The sequence below is a fragment of the Ambystoma mexicanum genome, chromosome 14, assembly GCF_040938575.1.
Source record: "Ambystoma mexicanum isolate Mex_15411 chromosome 14, UKY_AmexF1_1, whole genome shotgun sequence".
Classification (NCBI taxonomy): domain Eukaryota; kingdom Metazoa; phylum Chordata; class Amphibia; order Caudata; family Ambystomatidae; genus Ambystoma; species Ambystoma mexicanum.
The window spans coordinates 154,418,643-154,440,234 of NC_090940.1; the positions used below are offsets into that span (position 1 = coordinate 154,418,643).

The following is a 21,592-nucleotide window of genomic DNA, read 5'->3' on the forward strand; positions in this document are numbered from 1 at the left end:
ACAGGTTTAAATAGGCCAGATAGCTTTGGCAGCATATAGGTCAAGCAGCCAGTGCAAGGTGGAAGCAGTACAGTACAGATAGGATAAGTTAAATGTGTGACAGGTTAACAAGTATATCATACGACATGCAAGGTGCACAGAGAATACAGTACAGGCTAGAGATGGCTGGTGTAGCTTAGCTGGGTATGCTGAGGCTAGTTAGCATTGGTAAAAAGTGTGGTAACAGCGGGCAGTATGTTAATGGATACCGTTACAGCGCGAAAGGACACAGCATAGACCAGAGTGATTAAATTGGTGAAGATACCGGTTATCGCTAACAGCAAGTAGCTAGCTAGATGTCGGTTATAGTAGTTCAGCTACTCTGAGTATGCAAAGACACGGTTAGGAGCGAGCACTAACACGAGAGACTAGGCAATAGGGATGCAGGATACAATACACATAATGCAGCGGTACGAAGTGTGGCAGAACGTTCACTGCAATGCAGTACGAAAGGTGCAGAACCGGGGCAATTCTAAACATGGCAGTCATGGCGATTAGCAGTAAAAGGAACAGTGATGAGGTGCCACCAGGTACATTATGAGATAGTATAGTAGAGGAAAGGAGGCTTTTACATGCGTTAAGTAACAGGATCCTGATTCTCAGAGTAATGCAGGTGAAGAGTTACAACAGGTGAGGTAGGCGCGTACCGCTGTCAGGACCTGCTGGTTTTGGAATGTTACAAAAGGGCATTGGCGAAGGGCTTATAGTTCCGACCACTCTTACAGTGGTAGGTGGAGTTTTTTCAGCATATGATCCGGGACGTAGACATTGCCAGTGGTGAATGGGGAGGAGATTATCACTACGGCACAGGGCAGCGTTCTGTGGCCTAGTAGCCCTCAGGCCCGGACAGGCACAGGCAGGCTCTGGCCTTTTGTGGGAGGTGCCGGCTTGCACCTTCCGGTGATTCCGGAGCAGGAAAGTAGCGTGCTACAGCCAATCAGGTAGCGTAGCTCGCAAAAGGATGTTGCTAGGCAGAGGGTAAACATAGGTGGGCGGTGGCCATTTTAGGAACGCTACACGTGTTGTAGCACGGCGAACCAGGTAAAGTTGCAGCTGGTAGCCGATGAGAGATGATGGCTTGTTCAGATGATAAGGCTTTTTGAAGAATAAAGGGTAAAGTGTCCGTACAGTAACACAGGCACTTGGCACACCCTATATTTTGTCGAGGTGGTGGAGCGGGGTGACCAGCTTCTCCTGAAGCTAACCGTGACGAGTATGGAAGGGCTCCTGCCCTCCCAAGCTGTAGATGGGGTAGTGGACCTGGATATTTCAGGTTTATATATTACCAAGAAGATGATGTGACTGCAAATTATTAACAAGTTTGGAGATATTTTGGAAATATCTTAGTGATTCTTAGGGTATCTGCAATAGATATAGCAATTGCTCTAAGCAAGTGTTAACATTTTATTTAGATCAATTGCTCTAAGCAAGTGTTAACATTTTATTTAGATCAATGCTTAAAAGATGTCACAGGAATTTATTACGATACCGCATTTCATTAGTAGTTATTTAACATCATAATCAGGGCTTTATGAGGAGGATTGAACCAGAAATATGTATGCAATCATTCCTACATTTCTACAAATAGAAACATTTTCAATGGTATTCACCACCGTAAAACAAACATAACTCACATTTGTAATGCCTTTTTAATCTGTTTTCCCATATACACACATACACAAGAGATTGGAATTTTGTATGAAGCCCATTGGCAACCGGATGGCCTTATCTAATCCTATCACACCATTCAGTTACAGGTGTATCCTTTTATGTTGTTCACCATGTAATGAGATAAGATAACTGAAGAAAGTGCATACCAGACGCAAACCTACTTACTTCCTTGAAGAATCATGCCATCAAGGTAGCACTTTCCCTTAGTAAGGACACACTTTCCTTTGGTAAGGACACATAAGTTGCATTCATCTTCCAATACTGCTTCTAAGCACCTTTTCAATCAGAAGCTAGTCCCCTTGTTTAATAGTATGTACATTCTACTGTCCCTCCGTCTGTGCATTCTCGTCCACATTTCTTGAGTATTTCTGTGTATGCAAATTTGGGATGGATGGCCAGGCATAGGACTTTACATAACCATTTGATACACCTACCATATGTTAAAAAAAAAACATCTTGTGCTTTCCAGAGAGAAGCTGGAGCGAGGAGACTCCCGGACGCGGGTGGAAGCCCTCTGTATGATTGGGTGGTTGAAGCTCATGACGGCCAAGTTGCTGCCTGGTTTCCTCCAGTGCTTTTCTGATGATTTTGTTGCAGTAAGAAGAGAAGCATGTAACACATCTGGGATACTCCAGATAAGGGATCAAATGGTGAGTGGCATCGGAGGGAAGCGTTTGAATGGAACATTCTTAAAGTTAAGAGATATGTTTAGCGTGTCGACTCCACCAGAGGCACCAGTCAAACCATACAGAAACCAACTGACATGTAGATTTATAAGCATGTTTGGAAACTTTGAAGCATTTTGCAGCCCTTATTTAACTATGACATAATTTTGGGGGCAGATACTGTTCAAGACTGTAACCGCAATTTGAATTTCAAATGGATTGTGTCCTCCCATGTATTCCTCATCTTTCAATATCTTCCCTTCCAGCTTTAGCTGCTTTGGAAAAACAATTTCGGCAGAGGGCGCTGTGCATCGATGCAGTCAATCCAATGTCGCTCAAGGACCTCCATCTCGGGGTCGACATCATCACAGATATGTATAACACATGCAGCACCCGTTAGCTTCAATTTCTGTTTTTTACGATACCCAACGCGTCGAGAATTACTGCACACTTCGGTTTCCTCAGAAACTGTAACATATCGAGAAATGGCCTCATCATTGGCTTCATCGACCCTGAAGAACGGATTTAATAAGTGCCATGAATGCAGTGCCAAGATGTCTGTCACAGATCTCCATAGGGTGTGTCTGTGGTACCTTGGTGTCGAACACAGCAAAGCAGACTGTGGGTCTTGCCAGTCCATGACAGGTAAGGCATTGAAGGAGCGTAAGCGGAAGTTAGCAGCGGGTAGGCCCCCCACAAAATCCCCGTTGACGACACAGTCGAAAAGGCACTTGTCCGACGAGTCGAGAGGTGACTCTCCTCAGAGGAAAAGATCCAAGAAAAGCTCCCGTTCCAGGAGCGGTTCACACCACTCCTCATCTTCATCCAAAAAGATGAAGAAAATGTGCCATAGGTCTCCTTCCACTTCCTTCTTGCCTGGGATGGGAGGTGTTCAGGCAAAGAATGCTGGAAATCTTCGAGAAAGGGGTCCGAGCCCCCTCAAAGGTGAAAACAAACAGCATGCTCCTGTCGCACACCCTCGAGCTGGGGAGACAAGCCTGAGACACCTTGAGAACCGTTGAGGTCTTGACTCGACGACAGGACTAGTCCTCGTCCATCAAAGACTCCATTGAGTCGGGGATCGAGACCTTCGAGGGCTCCATCGACGCCAGTAACGTCGAAGTCTGTGATGCCAAAACCGTCGAAGCCATCAATGCCATCAGCGCTGAGGTCATCAACGCCATTAGCGTCAAAACCTCCATCGAAGGAAGTAGAGCGTTCCTACAAACCACTCCCTAGAAAGAATTGTTTTAAATCCTTGTCCTCCATATATGAAGAACATGAGCCATCCGACCAGGATACTCCTCCCTTTGGATTAGAATTTGAAACACCTAATGTTCCTGAGGCCCTCATTTCGGAGGAGTCCAGAATGATGGACCTTTATGAAAATCTGCAGTCAGCAAGTGGAATAGATAAATCGCCAAAGCTGGAATTTGGCAAGCCAGACCAAACAGAGCATGCAGATGCTTCATAGAGACAACTAATGTCCAGGGTGATTGACCTTTTGGGATGGGGCAGGCCTGCTCCTCCATTTGTACAGGACAACCATACCGATATTCTGGATAAGGGGCCCCAGAAGGACCCTGTACTACCTTTTCACATTGCCCTACAGAAGAGGGTCAAAGCAAATTGGGAGGCACCAAATACAAGTGCGGCTGTCAACAAAATCCTCACCAGAAAATACAGGACCTCAAGTAGTGATCACAATTACTTATCTGGACACCCAGCACCAGAAAGCCTAGTAGTTCAGGCAGCTACTTCCACGTCCAAGCAAGCGGCATATCCTACCATACCGCCAGATAGGGACAATAAGTGTTTCCAGGCAAAGGCAAAAACTGTGTTTTATGCCGTAAGCATGGTGCTAACATCAGCCAAGGCCACTTGCGCACTTGCAAAATGTTTGTTCACCTTTGGACTCTCCAGACAGCATCAGCTGAGCCATGGCGGCACGCACAGTGATACGCAGGTTTGCATGGTTGAGGAAGTCTGGATTTGCAGTCCAGGCTGCTTAACATGCCCTTTGAAGGCACTCAGCTGTTTGGCAGCACGGCTCACGAGAACCTGGAGAAGCTGCAGTCCTCGAAGACGGCTGCCAAATCACTTGGTGCTGCTATCAGACAGCTACAACTGTGTCACCCCACTGGACCAGCTTGGAGGGGATGGTCCTTTCATTACTACTCCTCTTTTGGTAGAGCGAGAGAACTGGTCGGTCAAAGAGGCCAAATAAAGTTTCCTCATGATAGAGGGGGGAGAGTTGCCAAATCCGCCCAAGCAACCTCTACTTTACCATCTGCCGCTGGTTCGGCTTCCTCAAAACCTCTCTGAGGCCTTAACACACAAAACCCTGTTGAGAGGCAGACTCTCTCAGCATCTGAAAGAATGGCAGGGAATTACTTCTGATGCATGGGCATTGGAAACCGTTGCTCAGGGTTACTGCCTCCCCTTTTTAAGAAGGCCTCAGGATCATCCACCAGTGAACGACTTGCTCAAAATTCCAGATCTGTTCCTTTTGCAGGTGATTTTGAGCCTGCAAGAGAAAGGTGCTATAGAGCCAGTACCTGTGACGGAGAGGAACAAAGCGTGGTATTCTCCCCATTTCCTAATCCCCAAGAAGGAAGGAGAATTGACTTGAGATGTTGGAACAAGTTCCTCAGGAAATACAAGTTCAAGATGGTCACCTTTTCTGAGATCCTTCAGGCACTCCAGCTTCAGGATTGTATGGTGTCATTGGACCGTCAGGATGCTTACTTCCATGTGCTTATACATCACAAGCACAGAAAGTACCTGAGGTTAGTCGTTGGCGGTTCTCATTATCAGTTTCGAGTTCTGCCATTCTGGGTGACCAAGTTGATGGTGGTGGTGGCAGCGAGTCACAGGAGAGCTGGGGGATTCACGTCTACCCCTTCGGGAGTGCCTGTTTTCCTGAACAAGACCTGGAACATCTCAGCACAACCTGCCACTTTCTCCACAGACTTCAGCTGGTGCAGGGAAAATAATATAGACCCTTTTCAATGTGATACACCTGCCAAATCTTGGGCTCCAGATTAGAGCCATCGAAGGGTATTTGGCAGCACTTTCGATCTTCAAGTGCACGTCGAAAGAGGCCTCATATTTCAAAATGCCATTGATTATACAATTTCCAAAGGGGCTCACAAATGTGTTCCCTCCTACACCTTTTCAAGTTCTAGTTTGGGCTTTGAATCTTGTACTAAAAGTTCTTATGTGCGCTCCATTTGAGCCGCTCCACTCATGTCCATTGAGACAGCTGACTTTTAAGACCATTTTATTAGTCGCTTTAACATCAGCCCGCAGGGAGAGCGAGTTACAGGCCTTATGCAGTAAACCACTGTTCATGTCCTTCTATAAGGACAAAATTGTTCTAAAGGTTTCCGAAAACTGTGTCAGATTTTCACATTTCTCAGAAGATTGTTTTGCTAACATTTTATCCGCCTCCACATCCTGCTGAGGAGCAGGAAAAGCTGTACCGGCTAGATCTAAAAAGTGCACCTTGTTTTTTTGCATTTCACATATGGCTAAAATACGACAAGATGACCAACCCTTTGTGGGGTAAACCGGACACAAATTGGGACAGGCAGTCACAAAACATATAACATATAAAATATAAATGCACAAACAAACAAACAAACAAACAAACAAAACAAATATCCAGATGGATAATTCTAGGCATTACAGAATGCTACAGGTTTGCAAGAAATAATCCCCCACAAGGCCTCAGGGCTCACTCCCCAAGGGACATGTCTACGTCTTCTGTGCAGCAGCCACCTGGTTTACCATTCATACTTTCACAAAACACTACTGCCTGGATTCGTCTTCAGGCCAGGAAGGAGCTTTTGGGAAGGCGGTTTAACATTCCACCCATGACAACTCTTGATATAAAGTTTCATGATTTTAAAATTCTTAGTCTCTCCTCCAAAACCTAACACTGCTTTGGGAATCTATTTAAAGATGAGGCATACGTGGGAGGACACAATCCATTCGAAGAACAAGTTACTTACCACTGGTAACGTTCTTTCGACTGGATGTTACTCCCACATATTCCTTTGCCAAAGAAAGACTTTTTAAAGTCTTTGCCATCTATATATGAAGATAATGAACCTTCAGATGATAACACACCTCCATTTGTGTTACAATATGGCACCCCTATGTGCCTGAGGAATTCATATCAGAATAGTCTAGATTAAAAGACTTGTATGATAACCTTCAATCAGCCAGTGGGTTAGATACCTCTGCCGAACTGGAATTTGGTAAACCAGATTCTACTGACCCACGCTGACTCCTCATATAGGAAGCTGATGAGCAAGACGATAGAGTTTTTAGGATGGGACAGGCCTACTCCTTCTTTTGAGCAGGATGACCTGACAGGTATTTTGGATCAAGGTCCCCAAAAAGATCAAATGTTGTACTTTCACATTGCACTACAAAAAGGGGTCTCAGCAAATTGGGAAACACCAGAGATTGCAGCTGCAGTAAATACACATTTTGTTAAAAAATATAGGCCAACCAGCAGCGACCCAGAGTATTTAGAAAACACCCAACACCAGAAAGTTTTGTGGTTCAGGCTGCAACATCTAATAAGCAGCCAGCATACTCCTCTATGCCCCCTGATAGGGATGATAAGAGAGTAGATGCTTGGGTGAGAAAAATATTTACTGCTGGCAGTATGGCATTAAAGTCAACTAACGCAACTTGTACCTTGTCAAGGTTTACGTTTACCATGTTTGACTGCGTAGCTATGGCGGCTGACCCCATCCCGGAGGTGGAAAAAAGAGACGGCTTCCTGGCAATCATCAAGTATGGTAAGGAGGCAATTGGTGAATGCCTCCAGTGAGGTCTGGATACTGCCAACAGCATCAGCAGATCCAATGCATTTCCCAGCTGTACCTCCTGGCTTCCTGGCAATCATCAAGGATGGTAAGGAGGCAATGGGTGAATGCCTCCAGTGAGGTCTGGATACTGCCAACAGCATCAGCAGATCCAATGCATTTCCCAGCTGTACCTCCCCTGTAACTAAGCTCCCCACAAGTAACAGCGCCTCAATGCCCAAGGGATGTCTGTGCGCCATACAAATAAATAAATGGCAAATAGCACAGTGTTACGCAGATTTGCGTGGTTGAGGAAGTCTGTATTTGCACCAGATGTGCAGTCTAGACTCCTCAATATGCCCTTTGACGCCTCGAGACTGTTTGGCAGCAAGGCTGATGAGAGTTTGCAAAAGCTGCAGACCTCAAAAGCAGCGGCTAAATCCCTTAGCGCTGCCATTATACAGCCTCAACACCCCTACTCCGTTTCATCTTCTTGGAGCGGTAAGTCCTTTCGATTCTACTCCTCAATTGGAAGAGGAAGAGGACAAGCCGGCCAAAGAGGTCAGAGAAGATTCCCTCGTGGTGGACGAGGGCGAGGTGCTAAGCCAATCCGAGCAGCAGCGATTTTACCCTCAGCCGCTGCTTCAGCAGCCTCAAAACCACTTTCAGGCCTTGACTCACAAGAACCTGGTGGGAGGCAGACTTACTCAGCATCTGAAAGAATGGCGGGGCATTACTGCAGATGCTTGGGCACTGGAAACGGTAGCCCAAGGTTACTGCCTTCCATTTCAGAAAAGGCCTCAGGATCATCCACTGGGGAACCACTCTTTCAAAGTTCAGGATCTGCTCTTTGTGCAGGGAATGTTCACCCTGCTAGAGAATGGTGCGATAGAAGAAGTACCTGTGGTGGAAAGGAACAAGAGTTGGTACTCCCCATACATTCTAATTCCCAAAAGGGACGGAGGATTGAGACCCATCTTAGACTTAAGAAACTTGAACAAGTTCCTCAGGAAGGACAAGTTCAAGATGGTTGCCCTTTCCCAAATCCTTCAGGCTCTCCAACTCCAAGACTGAATGGTGTAATTGGACCTTCAGGGTGCTTACTTTGATGTGCCTATCCGTCACAGGCAGAAGGTACCTGAGGTTTGCGGTTCTCATTATTACTTTCAAGCTCTGCCATTCGGGCGGACCTCCGCTCCAAGGTTTTTATTAAGTTGATGGCAGTGGTGGCAGCGAGTCTCAGGAGAGGGGGGGGGATTCAGTCTACCCCTACCTGGATGATTGGCTGATCAGGGCACGTTGACCCGAACAAGTCCAGGAACATCTCAGCATAACCTGCCACTCTCTCCACGGACTGGGCTTCTCCCTCAATTACAAGAAGCCCCACATGATACCATTTCAAAGACTCCAATTTATTGGAGCAGTCCTATATGCTTCCTCAGGGAAAGCCTCGCCACCAATTCTCAGGCAGAATGCCAGACCACTTGAAAGTTCCAGACAGAGTGTCTCAGGACCATCTTTGGTGGGCTTGAAAGTACAAGATTCTCAAGGGAGAATCTTTTTGGCAACCATGGCCAGAGATAACTGTAGTGACGGATGCCTCACTCACTGGGTGAGGAGGCCAAGCCAACAACCTGACAATCAGCGGTCGTTGGTCTCCATCGGAGTCCAAACTACAAATCAACCTTTTGGAGCCGACTGGAAATCAGACCAGCGCTGAAGGCCTTTCTGCTCTCTGTACAGGGAAAGAATGTCCTGATAATGACGGACAACACAGTGGCCATGTACTACCCCAACAAGAGTAGGGTCACTACCACTGTGCATAGGGGCAATGCAGCTCTGGTTCTGGGCAATACAAGAAGGAATCTTCCTATCGGCAGTTGACCTAGCCGGGGAGGAGAACACGTTGGCAGACGCTGTGAGCACGCAGAGCAGAGTCTCCCACGAGTGGGAACTAGCTCAGGAAGTCCTTCAAGAGATCTTCACCCTTTGGGGAACCCCTTAAGTGGATCTGTTCGCGACAAGAGTCAACCGTAAGTGCGAACTGTTCTGCTCGAGGGAATGTACCCCATGAGGAGCTCTAGGGGGCGCGTTCGTAGTTGACTGGGAATTTCCACTCCTGTACGCGTTTCCTCCAGTCCCCGTCATTCCTCATGTGATCATGAGGTTGAGAAAGTTTGGGAAATCCATGATCCTAATTGCCCTGGATTGGACCAGGAGGAAGTGGTACCTAGACCTTCTGGACATGTCCATCTGCCCTTCAATGCGTCTTCCACAAAGCGAGGACCTTCTCTTGTGAGAGGAGGGTCAGGTTCTCCATCCAGAGGTCAAGACTCTCAACCTTCATGAATGGTTTCTGAGAGGTTGAGATACAAGGATTGGGACCTCCTGGGTGACGTAATGTAGATCTTGCTTTCAGCCAGAAGGCCAGCCACAACATCTTTGTACCGCTGCTGTCGGAACAAGTTCAGCAGCTGGTGCAGGGAAAAGAATGTGGATACCTTTCTATCTGACACACCTCTGGTGCGTCCTTTTTTGTTACATTTGGCAAATCTGGGGCTCCAGATTGGAACAATTAAAGGTTACCTGGCGGCGCTATCTATTTTCAAGCGCTCTTCAGAGGAGGATTCATATTTTAAAATCCCACTGATTGTTCAATTCCTAAAGGGCCTTACTAATGTATTTCCAACAGTTCCATTCAAAGTCCCTGTATGGGATCTTAACCTGGTGTTAGCATTTCTAACATGCATTCCTTTTGAGCCTATACACTCATGTTCATTAAGACTGTTAACCTTGAAAACTGTTTTGTATTAGCAATAACGTCAGCCCACAGGGTAAGCGAGTTGCAGGCACTTTCCTGTAAACCACCACATACGGTTTTCTATAAAGACAAGGTTGTTCTCAGAGTGAAACCTTCTTTTCTAAAAAAAAAAAGTAGCTTGCGACTTACACTTGTCGCAAAACATTATTTTGCCTACTTTCCATCCATCTCCTCATCCTGGAAAGGAGGAGGAAAGATTACATAGGCTGGACCCAAAAAGGGCTCTCAGTATTTATATATCAAGAATGGCAAAATTTTGCTAAAATGACCAACCATTGATTGGCTATACAGGCCCTAAATTGGATTTAGCTTTTACAAAACAGACCCTATCCAGATGGATCCTCCTGGCTATTGGGGAATGTTACAGGTTAGCGGGCAAAGACCTGCCAGAAGGCTTGAGAGCACATTCCACAAGGGGCATGGCAACCTCTGCTGCTCTTCAGAGAGGTGTTCCAGTCAAAGACATTTGTGCAGTGGCCGCTTGGTCGTCCATTCACACGTTTGTGAGACATTACTGCCTGGATTCATCTTCCTGTCAGGAAGGACAATTTACAAAAGCGATCTTTCATTCAGTCCATGATAACAGTTAAAAAATACCATTTGTACTGCCACCACCAAATTATTACTGCTTTGGGAGTCTATCATAATATCAGGAATGCGTGGGAGGACACATTGCATTCGAAGAGCAAGTTACTTACCCCTGGTAACGTTCTTTCGATTGGATGTTCCTCCCACATATTCCTCCTCTCTCCTCCCAAGCCTGACCCGCCGTAGAATGTACCTGTTATTACACTTTATGCTTTCTTGGAGCGTACGGTCTATGATATGCCTGGTAATTCCTCTTCAACAGGGTAAAAAACAGAACTGAAGCCAACGGGCGCTGCATGTGCTACTTATACTAATGATGATGTCGACAGTCGAACGGAGGCCCTCAAGGGACATCGACTCAATGAGATGGCACACAGAACTGCCTGTTGGAAAAAAACGCTGAAGCTGGAAGAATGATTATCATAAGACGAGGAATACGTGGGTGGAACATCCAATCCAAAGAACGTTAACAGGGGTTAAGTAACTTGTTCTACTGTAGAGAACCGACAAGGACTTTTCCGTTCTTTCCAGGAATGTTTTCCTGGTAAAAGCAAGAAGCTTTATGAGTAAAGTCAAGAAGCAGGGAGGGATGGGAAATATAGCCTTATTCAGCACCTTATTATTCTCTTTGGAACCCTGAAGCAGCTACAGTAGCGAGGGGATCCGAAACTAGGATTGTGGTTTTAGGACTACATAGGTGCTTTCATTCTGTGCACCAATGGCTGGCCCCTGGTGCAGGACCCTTACACCACTCATCTAAAGTGGCCTTTTCTCTCGCAAACCCATGAGGACTGTGGCCATTGAGGTTGTTCTATTTTGAGCTTTGACAGCATCTAAGGCCTTTTCTCCACAGGTTTTTATCTTCAGGGAAGGTTTCCATGCAGGAAATGTGTTCCCTTCTTAATTTCTGCAACGCTCTGACCTATTCTGACGTTTACAAAGCTTCACAGTTTAGAAAATAGGTTCCCTCCTGCTAACCCGATGGACTGCCTGAGCTGCTAACCCTATGAACTGCCTGCGCTTCTTATGTTATTTCTGTACTCTGTGTCACATCAATTATGTCTGTTCCTTTGCAAGTAACTGGTCATGAAAAAGTGCCTTGATGCCCGAGGGTTTAGTGCGCTATACAAATGGAAAAATAAATAAATAAATACACCCTCATAGGGTCTGTGCTTCTTGCTTAGGGACACACTCTCCAATCAGTATCTGAGGTGGTTCTGTGTCACAAGCTCCCCCTTCACAAATCTTCCTTATCTTAATCTTGACACACATGCTCCATGCCATGACAAAGGCATGATTGATATTGGCCAGACCCCACCATTAAGCACAATACATACCTATCCGAGGACTGGGTTATTTATAGTTTTGGCATCTTTCAAGACAAGTACTTAATAGTGAGTTTAGCCAGTTCTTGTCGTATTGCCTTTATAGTGCCAAGATTCTGATATCGGGGCATAATGATTGGACGCTACTCTCGCATGTTTGTGATCGAGATTACCGAACATCCTGTAGTCCGAGGCAAGCAATGCCGAAATTGATGTGTAAGGGGGGACATCAACGGCCACCTTCGTGTCAGGTCTGAGTTTATGTGTGTCTTATACCTGCGGCACATGTGCTAGACATTCACGGGGCCTGGGAAGGGTGACATTCCACATTGGATACACGTTTCCCCTCCTGGGCTGTTGTGCCTCTCCTCCAGGTGCACCATGTTTTTTCACACCGCTTATGCCCCAGGTCATTCCTCCCGGTGGTATCAGGTAATAACAAAAATAACAAAAACTTTGGGGGTTGCAGGGGTGTCCCCCGCATGTTCCATGCAATAATGCCGCCACAAAAAACAGCCATTTTTCAGCGATATTTTTGGATGGCGAGATTTTTGTGGCGACATTATTACATGGAACCCTCCCGGTCCCGTCAACTATGCCCACCTCCAAGGAGTCCTGCCCCCCTGGAACCCAAACAAGTTGCTTCCCTTCCCACCCTCACCGCCTTACCTTCTCCCCGCTGGATCCTCGTCCTGGGCACCCACCTACCATGCATGGAAATAGTAAAGGGACTTTTCATTTTTTTATTTTTAGTGAAGTAGGCATGTGAAAGTCGCATGGCACACACTTCCCTCAAAACCACACATTAAAAAAGTAAAAACTGTCAGCACTCCGAAGGGATCCCTAAGTTACTATTAGCTCACTGAAACCTGCTGTGCTCAGGCCTACCTTAGGCTCAAATTGGCTGGCTATTACTGGTCCTGTTTACCCCGAATTCAGGGATGATAGCATAAATAATTATCACCCTGCTGCCAGACGACGTATTCACTGTAGCTGCTATTTTGAAGTCTCTATGGAAAGCACCCGAATCAGAGCCACTGTGTCCTGGGAAGAGCATGGTCTCCCTCTCACAGGCTGAGAAGCCATCTGCTTACATGCTTTAGCAACAAGGCCCAGAACTTTCTATTTCTTTAATGCCACAAGCCTATTTCCTTCCTTCCTTCCATACCTATTTCCCTATCGAGAGGATGCCTTTCTTTTCGGACAAGATCGAGCGATTGACTTAAACCAGTGCATCCAGACCATGATAAAGCACATTGTTATTTGCTGTTGGGCAAATATCATTGTAATCAGCACCTCTCCAAATGTTTCCGAAGCAAACGTGCCAGAAAAAGGACAAACAGCCTCATTACGAGTTAGGCGGTAAGTGGTCAAATTGAGTTGCCGCCAATTTTACCACTACGCCATATTATGGAGGATTTACCTCCAGGAAAACCCTGGAGGTGAACCTTCCCACTAAACGCCGGAAAATCGGCATAATTGGAGGAATTACTGCAGTGGTCATTCTGCCGCAGTAATTCTTTAAAAAAAGCCCCATTGGGGAATTACACCACCAACTCCACTTGTAATAAGGCAGATTTTTGAGCAGATTTACTGCTGAATTTCCGCCTAAGTCATAATGAGGCTATTTAGCTGTTCTGTAGTTGTCACCAAAGATGTTTTTTTAGCAAATCATAGAAAATGTTGCAATAAACCCTACTTGTTTTGGGTTTACCACTAACGGACAGCGTGCAACTCATGTATTGACCCGACTATCCCATATCTAGCTGTAGAAAAAACGCTTCTCTGATTGTCTGTCACCCATCTACAAACATCCCCAATTGTGTCCATTTCTGATACTAAGAGTGAGCAAAGATTGCGTTCTGCCATGACCCTTCTTTTACACCAAGTCTGTCATTCATGGCTGTCCATTTCCATCCCTTTTTAGGTGCTGCAGTGCCTCTTCAAGCTGATGCAGAGCGACCCTGTCTGGAAAATTAAGGTTTTTGCTATTAGAGGTAAACGATAATGGGATAGAAGCATTCTCTTGGAAAAGTATTTTGGTGATATTTTGCATCTGACATGCTACAGCAATGTAAAAACCTGTCTATACCTGGTTTCTCAAACATGTAGGCCAGTTGGACCATTACCAGGCTGGCAACTGGTTCCCCACAAACTAAAATGAGAGTTCTTTTTCTGGTGGCAACTTGAAAATCCAGTCTATTTCCTTGCATTTCGTGTTCTCTCTTTCCAGTTGTTGATGATAGTGAAGAAGGAGGAAGACAGCCCTGGTCCTTGATAAGAGGGGGAGGTGTCTGGGCTCAAGTAAGATTTACTACAAAATTATACCTGCATACAATGATATTGCTGGCTCCCAAACTCAAAGATAATCTTTGCCTTTCTTGAAGAAGGGTCTAAACTCAGGGGCCCTTGACGCTACAATCATGCAAACTCAGTCCCTAGATGGTGTCCTCTCTCTTTGTTCGACCAGTTAAGTACAAAGTTATAACCTTCAGCCAACTGAAGGCGCCTCCTACATTCTTGATCAGCTTTATCATCGTGCCCAGCAAAACTCACAAATGCACCCATTTAATAATGTTCTTAAACTTCTTTTCCCCCCCCATTAGTTTGGCATTGTTTCACAGGCATGTGTCATGCACTGCAACTCTGCTTCTTGAAATGGTTCCATGTCATTTCGCCTACAGTAATTACTTGGGAGTAATTTACTTCGAAATTTTACTTTGCTTATTTTTTTTTTAATGGGGGTTCTCCCATGCCTGCCTTGCCCCCTTCCCCTTCATTACTACCCCTACTCCATACCCCCCCGCCCCATTTTTAAGCCTCAACCCACAAATACCTATATTACTTGAAATCATTTCGAAGTAATTTACCTCAAAGTAATTACTGCCACTGAAACCATGGGATACACTTGAAATAGGGCACGTTTGACTATTCCCACTCAGCTATTTGCCCTGAAAGTGTGCCCCGTCCCGCTAAACTCCTGGACTGAGCAGACATTGAACAACTCCAGCAGCTGCTGGGGTTTTATACCAACAGGATCCCTTCGCAGCACGAGCCAGAAGCACTGATTTAGCGCTGGTTTCCGCCAATACACAATATAAGGGTACCAACAACCAACGTGTTTGTGGCCTGTTCTTGCAGAACTATCAATGACGTTCAGCACCATATAACACAGAATACCATGTACTTTGGAGGTGTGGTGTTGTAATGGTCTCTTTGTTTATCACCGAAAGACCCCTTCCCCAAATCCTGCAGGGCTCAGGAATGGCACCTCTATTCAACTCATATGCCCACATTATTCTAAAGGTTTTGGGAAGCCTGTTCCTGCAGCCAGACAGCCAACATATTAATTTCTTTGGGCTTCTCCTTTGCTCCTGCACTTACATCCCTCAAATACATAATTGTGTTGATATTTATTTATTTATAACATTTATGTAACGCCCAGACCCGGAGGTATCACAGCGTTTGTACAGGAGCCATGAGACAGTAGGACAGAAAATACATGATACATTTTTTGGCATTGGTCGTATTAGTTACATAACCAGATATGACATAAACATCTTGGCATTAATCATATTTGTTAAACAGCCAGGTTTTCACGAGCTTTCTGAAGGCTGGATAAGAACGCTCATTTCTGATAAGAGGTGGCAAGGATTTCGAGAGGGATTGTGCGGAGACACAGAAGCTGACACCTCCTGCTATTTTTCTTTTGAATCGTGGGGTGTCTAGGGTTAAGCCAGTCGACAATGGTAATTGGCGGCCAGGGAGTTTGATGGCAATGGAGTTGTAGATGTACATTGGGGCTTCTTTGTATATACATCAGTGTGCGAGGGACAGAATTTTAAAATCCATACAGGCTTTGATGGGGAGCCAGTGGACGTTCGTCTGGAAGCTGAGATATAACCAGCGCAGTGTAGTCCGAGGGCTGCAAAAAGGGCTTTGTTTTGGAGGAGTTATAGTTTGGCGAGATCTTTTGCAGAGGTGCCCATCAAGAGTCCATTACAATAGTCTAGTTTGCTGTTGATGATGGCCCTCGCAAACGTCAAGCAGTTGTCTCTGGTGAGGAACAGTCTGCTCAGGGAGATGAGTTTTGAGGTATAAGCTGTTGAGGATGAGAGGGCGTTGATGTGTTTGGTCGTGGAGAGATCAACATCCAAATAAATGCCCAATGTGGATGATGCTATAGATATTGTTAATGGTGCTAGAGTCATCTTGGTGGGTTCCCATAATAGGAATGAGGATCTGAGTGTCATCTGCGAAGTTGGAGTAGGTAATGGAAAGGAAGTCGAGGAGATCAACTAGGGGTTTTGTGTACATGTTTTAAAGGGTCCGTGACAGGCAGGAACATTGAGAGACTCTGAGTGGGACAGCAACGGGGTCTACAGCCACGTCACAGAGGAAGACCCTAGATGTGTGGTCACTTAAGAAGGATTTGGCCTAGGTGGTGGCTTCCAAATAGAAGTGGAAGTTGGGGAGAAGGTGTTTGCAGAGAGTGTCATGGCCAACCAGCTCAAAGGCAGCTGAAAGGTCGAGATGGAGGAGAATAGCCATGTGCACTGAGTCACAAAAGCTATATAGCTGTATTTTGAGATCTAACAGCGCCTTTTCCATGCTGTGTTTAGGCCTGAAGCCGATTCCCTTGCCCCTTCAAAGAGATGATTCTTCAGGAAGGATTGGATTTGAAAATATCCAAAATCAAATGCACCGTGCACTGCTTGGTATGGTTATTCGAGAGAAAACAGTCCTGGCACATCGGCTGGCAATTACAAATAGAGCAAAATTAGAGTTCCCTAGTCGAGAACTCCCTGATAGAGAGTGGAATGCTCGAAACGCGTTGGGTCACATGAATACATTTTTGTTATGAAATCATTACCTTGCAAGAACACACTATGTTGGAATTTTGTTGAAATTGAATAATATTGAATGCACACTGAAGTTATTATTGGGACTCAACAATTATACTAACAATTTAATTACTTCACAGATTGACTTTAGGTTGAATTCATGGCTGATTTTCAGCTGGTGAAAGTGTGTAGGGGACAGGAGTTCCCGACTAACGAACTCAGTAATTTTGCTCTATTTTGTATTTGAAAATATGCCTTGCGAGCCAGGATCTTGAGGAGGAAGTGAACAGTGGTGATGGGGCGGTAGTTGGTGGCAGGATCGAGAGAGGGTTTCTTCAGGAGGTGGGTGACCCATGCAGTTTTGATACTGGTGGGACCTGAGTTGGTCAGGAAGGAGGCGTTTATGAAATTAGTAATGATAGGGGTGAGTGTGGCGACACAGGTCTTGGTGATATGCGGAGGGCAAGCATCACCCTTGCAATTGGAGGGTTTGAGAGCGAGGATCGTTATGACAGTGTTGTCTTGAGAAACTTGGGAAAAGCTGAAGAGTGTGGGGGGAGGCATTAGTGGGGCCGCTAGTAGAATAGTTGGTGGTGGTTTGGTAGGGAGTAATGCTTTTTTGGCCATGATTTTGTTTCTGAGTGTGTCCATTTTCTCTGCCAGGGCGGATTGGATGGTGGAGCACCAATCTTTATTAGGTTGGGTCAGTGTACTGGATGGGACTGGGTCCTATATTTCTTTGAGAATGGCAAATAGTTATTTGGCGTTGGAACTGGCATTGGTGATTCTGGTGGTATAGGAATTAGCTTTAGACAGGATAATAGTCTTTTTGTAGGTAGTGGTGGCTGTGGAGAGTTTTTCACAGTTAAAGGGGGTGGGGTGTTTCCTCTACAAATGTTTTAGCGCTCTTTTACGTCTAAGGAGGAGGACCAAGTCCTCAGAGAATGAAAACTCACAGCAGTTAGGGGTTTTGTTAAAAAAATATTCCCTCACTTTGTGTGGGTGGTCTGAACACACTGTCCTAGTGTGCAGCAGAAGTTCAGTGCCGGTCTTTCTCGGTTCGTGCTGGGGGTCTGCCCTCAATGTTCCAGCATGCAACAGTTTCTCAACCAATGGTCCTCTCAATCGGCACTGGGAGTTTTGTGTCACTATCCCAGCATGCAGCAGTTTCTCTGCCATGATTTCTTCCAGTTGATTTGGGGTATTCTCTATGCTCAATATCCCAGTAGGTAGTAATTTCTCAGTGTGTCCATTCTTCTGTTTGGTCATTTAACTTGTCCCACTATGAAATAGTTCCTTAGTGTGTGCTTTTTTGGTTCAGTCTGGGAAGTAGACTCATTGTCCCAGGGGTACTGTGGCTTCTCAGTTCCGTCTAAGAGTTTGGGCTCAATGTCCCTCTGTTCAGCTGAGTTTCAACATGCAATTTCTTTCACTCAGGCATTTTGAACTCTGTGTCCCAAAATGTAGTGGCTTCTTAGCATGTCATTCCTTCAATTCATTCTGGACATTGGACCCAGTACTCCTCTGTGTTCTCTGGGCACTGAGGCATAGTGTCCAGTGTGGTCTAAGTCTATTGTTTCTTCAGTTCTTTTTCGGCTCCTGGACTCACTGTCTCTCTATGCTGTGGCTTGCTAAACATACATTTCGAATGGATTGTGTCCCGTTGGCTTCAGTTCCGTTTTTCCATAGCTTTGCTTCGAGTAATAATGGCACACTTTGTTTTTCCTCTGAAAAATGTCTTATTCTTTGACCACTTCTACCCCTAAGTTGGGCTTTAAAAAATGTCACGACTCTGGGGCAAAAATGTCGATAACAGATCCTCACCGTATCTACCTTTGGTATTTGGGTTCAAGCCACCGAAACCGACGACTGCGGGTCCTGTCAGTCTATGACTGAAAAAGCTCTGCAATGCAGAGGTAAATTGGCAGTGGGGAGGGAAGCTTGGGAAGCCTAATTCGAAGAAATATAAAAAGTCTGGTGAGTTTAAGGACTCTACTCGGCATAAGCATTCGAAGAGGTCTCGGCCGAGGAGCCGGTCGAGACAATCTTCGTCTTCTTCGAAGAAGGCGTAGAAGAGACACCTTAGGTCTCCCTATTCGTCTTCCGATACCTCCACAGAGGTTATAAGATGCCGACTAGGTCGAATTAGCCCAGTAAATGAAATGCTTTTAGGCAAGAGATGATGGGATCTTTGAGAATGCAGCCTCGACCCTCTCAAAAGAGTCTTGCAAGAGCCAGACCCCGGTCGCTCCGTTGGACGACTCAGGAATGTCAAAAACGACTTCGGCCAAGGACAAGTAGTAAATTGGAGTCTCGACGGGCTCCGTCTCCGATACTGGCAAAAAAGCAAAAAACGTCAAAACCTTCACCGGTTTTGTCAACGCTGTTTGCTTCGACACCAAAATCGAGAGATTTATCAAAGACACCTTCGACGCCGTTGACGGTATCTTCGATTCCATCGAAGCACATACCGGTTCAGGAGAAAATATTGAAACCTGTACCGATGAAAGACTTTTTTTAATTCAATGTCCTCCATTTATGAAGAGGATAGTGTTTCAGAGGAGGATGTTTCTCCATTAAGAGTGAGATTTGGCACTAAAGGTGCCTGAGGAGCTAATTGATCCTAAATCATAAATGAAAGATCTCTGTGACTCCCTCCACTCTGCCAGTGGTCTGCATACATCACCTGAGATGGATTTTGGTAAACCTGACCCATCAGACCATGCTGATTTAGGGTATAAAAATCTGATGACCAGGGTCACTGAGTACATGGGCTGGAGTAGGGCTTCACCAACTTTCGAACAGGATGACATGACGGACATCCTGGACCAAGGTCCTCAAAAAGACCCAATCTTAACCTTTTCATAAGGCCCTTCAGAGGATGGTGGTAACTAACTGGGATGCTCCAGAGTCTGGTCCTGCTGTCAACCGGAATTTTGCCAGGAAATATAGACCCTCATCCATTGACCCTGACTATCTCAGCGAGCATCCTACGCCTAAGAGTCCGGTAGTCCAGGCTGCGACTTCCACCAGGCAGTCTGCCTATCCATCTATTCCCCCGGATGGAGATAATAAAAAAAAAGTGGACGGATTGGCTCTCAAGGTTTTTACCTCGGGCAGTATGGCCCTGAAGTCGACTAATGTTACCTGTACCCTGGCTAGGTTCACCTACGCCCTGAGGGACTGTGTTAGTTTGGCGGCTGATCATATTCCAGAAGGCGAGGAGAGGGACTGCTTTCTGAATTTAGTTAAGGATGGCAAGGAGGCGATGGGAGAGTGTCTCCAATCAGGACTGGATACTGCAGACAGCATTAGCAGATCCATGGCTGCAAGCACTGTAGTACGCAGATTTGTGCGGTTGAGAATGTCGGGTTTCGCACCAGATGTGCAGGCCAGACTGCTCAACATGCCCTTTCGACGGCTCGAAGTTGTTCGGCAGCAAGGCGGATGAGAGTCTGGAGAAGCTGCAGACCTCCAAGGCGGCGGCTTAGTCCTTTAGCGCCTCAATTCGGCAACCTCAACAACCTTATTCAGGCTGATCTTCCTGGAGAGGTCGTCCTTTTCGCTTCTATTCCTCAGTTGGAAGAGGAAGAGGACAGGCCGTACAAAGGGGGCAAAGAAGATTCCTTTGCGGTGGACGAGGAAAGAGTGCTAAAGCAGACCTAGCAGCGCCATCTTTACCCTAAGCCACTCTGAGGCCTTGACACACACGGTGGGAGGCAAAATCTCTCAGCATCTGAACAAATGGCTATGCATTACTTCAGTTGTTTGAGCACTGGAAATAGTAGACCAAGGTTACTGCCTTCCTTTTCTAAAAAGGCCTCGGGATCATCCAGCGGGAACCAGCTCTGTCAAAATTCCAGATCCGCTCATTGTGCAGGAAATCTTAACCCTGCTTGAGAAAGGTGCAACAGAACATGTACCTGCAGCGGAGAGGAACAAGGGCTGGTACTCCCCCTATTTTCTCATTCCCAAGAAGGACAGAGGATTGAGACCGATCTTGGACTTAAGAAACTTGAACAAGTTCCTCAGGAAGGATAAGTTAAGATGGTCACCCTTTCTCAGATCCTTCAGGCTCTCCAACTCCAAGACTGGTTGGTATCATTGGACCTTCTGGATGCTTACTTTCATGTGCCAAGCCATCTCAAGCACAGAAGGTACCAGAGGTTCGCGGTTGGTGGTTCTCACTATCAGTTTAGAGTTCTGCCATTTGGGCTGACCTCCGCCCCAAGGGTTTTCACCAAGCTAATGGCTGTAGTGGCAGCAAGTCTCAGGAGAGGGGGGATTCATGTATACCCCTACCTGGACGATTGGCTGATCAGAACTCATTCACCCGAGCAAGCCCAGGAACATCTCAGTATCACCGGCCACTCCTTACACAGACTGGGCTTCTCCCTCAATTACAAGAAGTCACATATGATACCATTCCAAAGACTCCAGTTCATTGGAGCGGTCTTGGATACTTTCTCTGGGAAAGCCTCACTGTCAGGCTGGTAATATCCACATCCAACGCAGGAGCTGCTGAGTCCCACAATCCCACTAAGATGTCTAGCTCACAACTAAACTGAACAGCTGAGTACTAGACACCCCTGGGGGGAAGGGGGAAAAGTGGATAAAATAACAAATCAGACACTGGATCTTCTATCTTCATCCGGTCTCTGCATGAATGAAAATTGTTAAGCATTAAATAATATTACAAAACTAAACAACTATTATTTTATGAATATCAACAATCCTACCTGAATACCCTCTGCAAAAAGCCCAGAGGATGATAATTATTTCTATATATTTTTTTGGTTTTGAAATAACTCCAACT

General features: G+C 45.8%; 1 protein-coding gene across 1 annotated transcript in view; it reads left to right on the top strand.

Moving 5' to 3' along the window:
* The window catches only part of HEATR4 (HEAT repeat containing 4), a 597,929-nt gene that overhangs the window by 458,620 nt on the left and 117,717 nt on the right, over window positions 1-21,592 (top strand). The window contains exons 12-13 of the mRNA XM_069638774.1: window positions 2,180-2,360; window positions 13,860-13,929. Coding sequence (XP_069494875.1) covers window positions 2,180-2,360; window positions 13,860-13,929 — 251 coding nt within the window. The remainder of the gene's footprint in view (window positions 1-2,179; window positions 2,361-13,859; window positions 13,930-21,592) is intronic.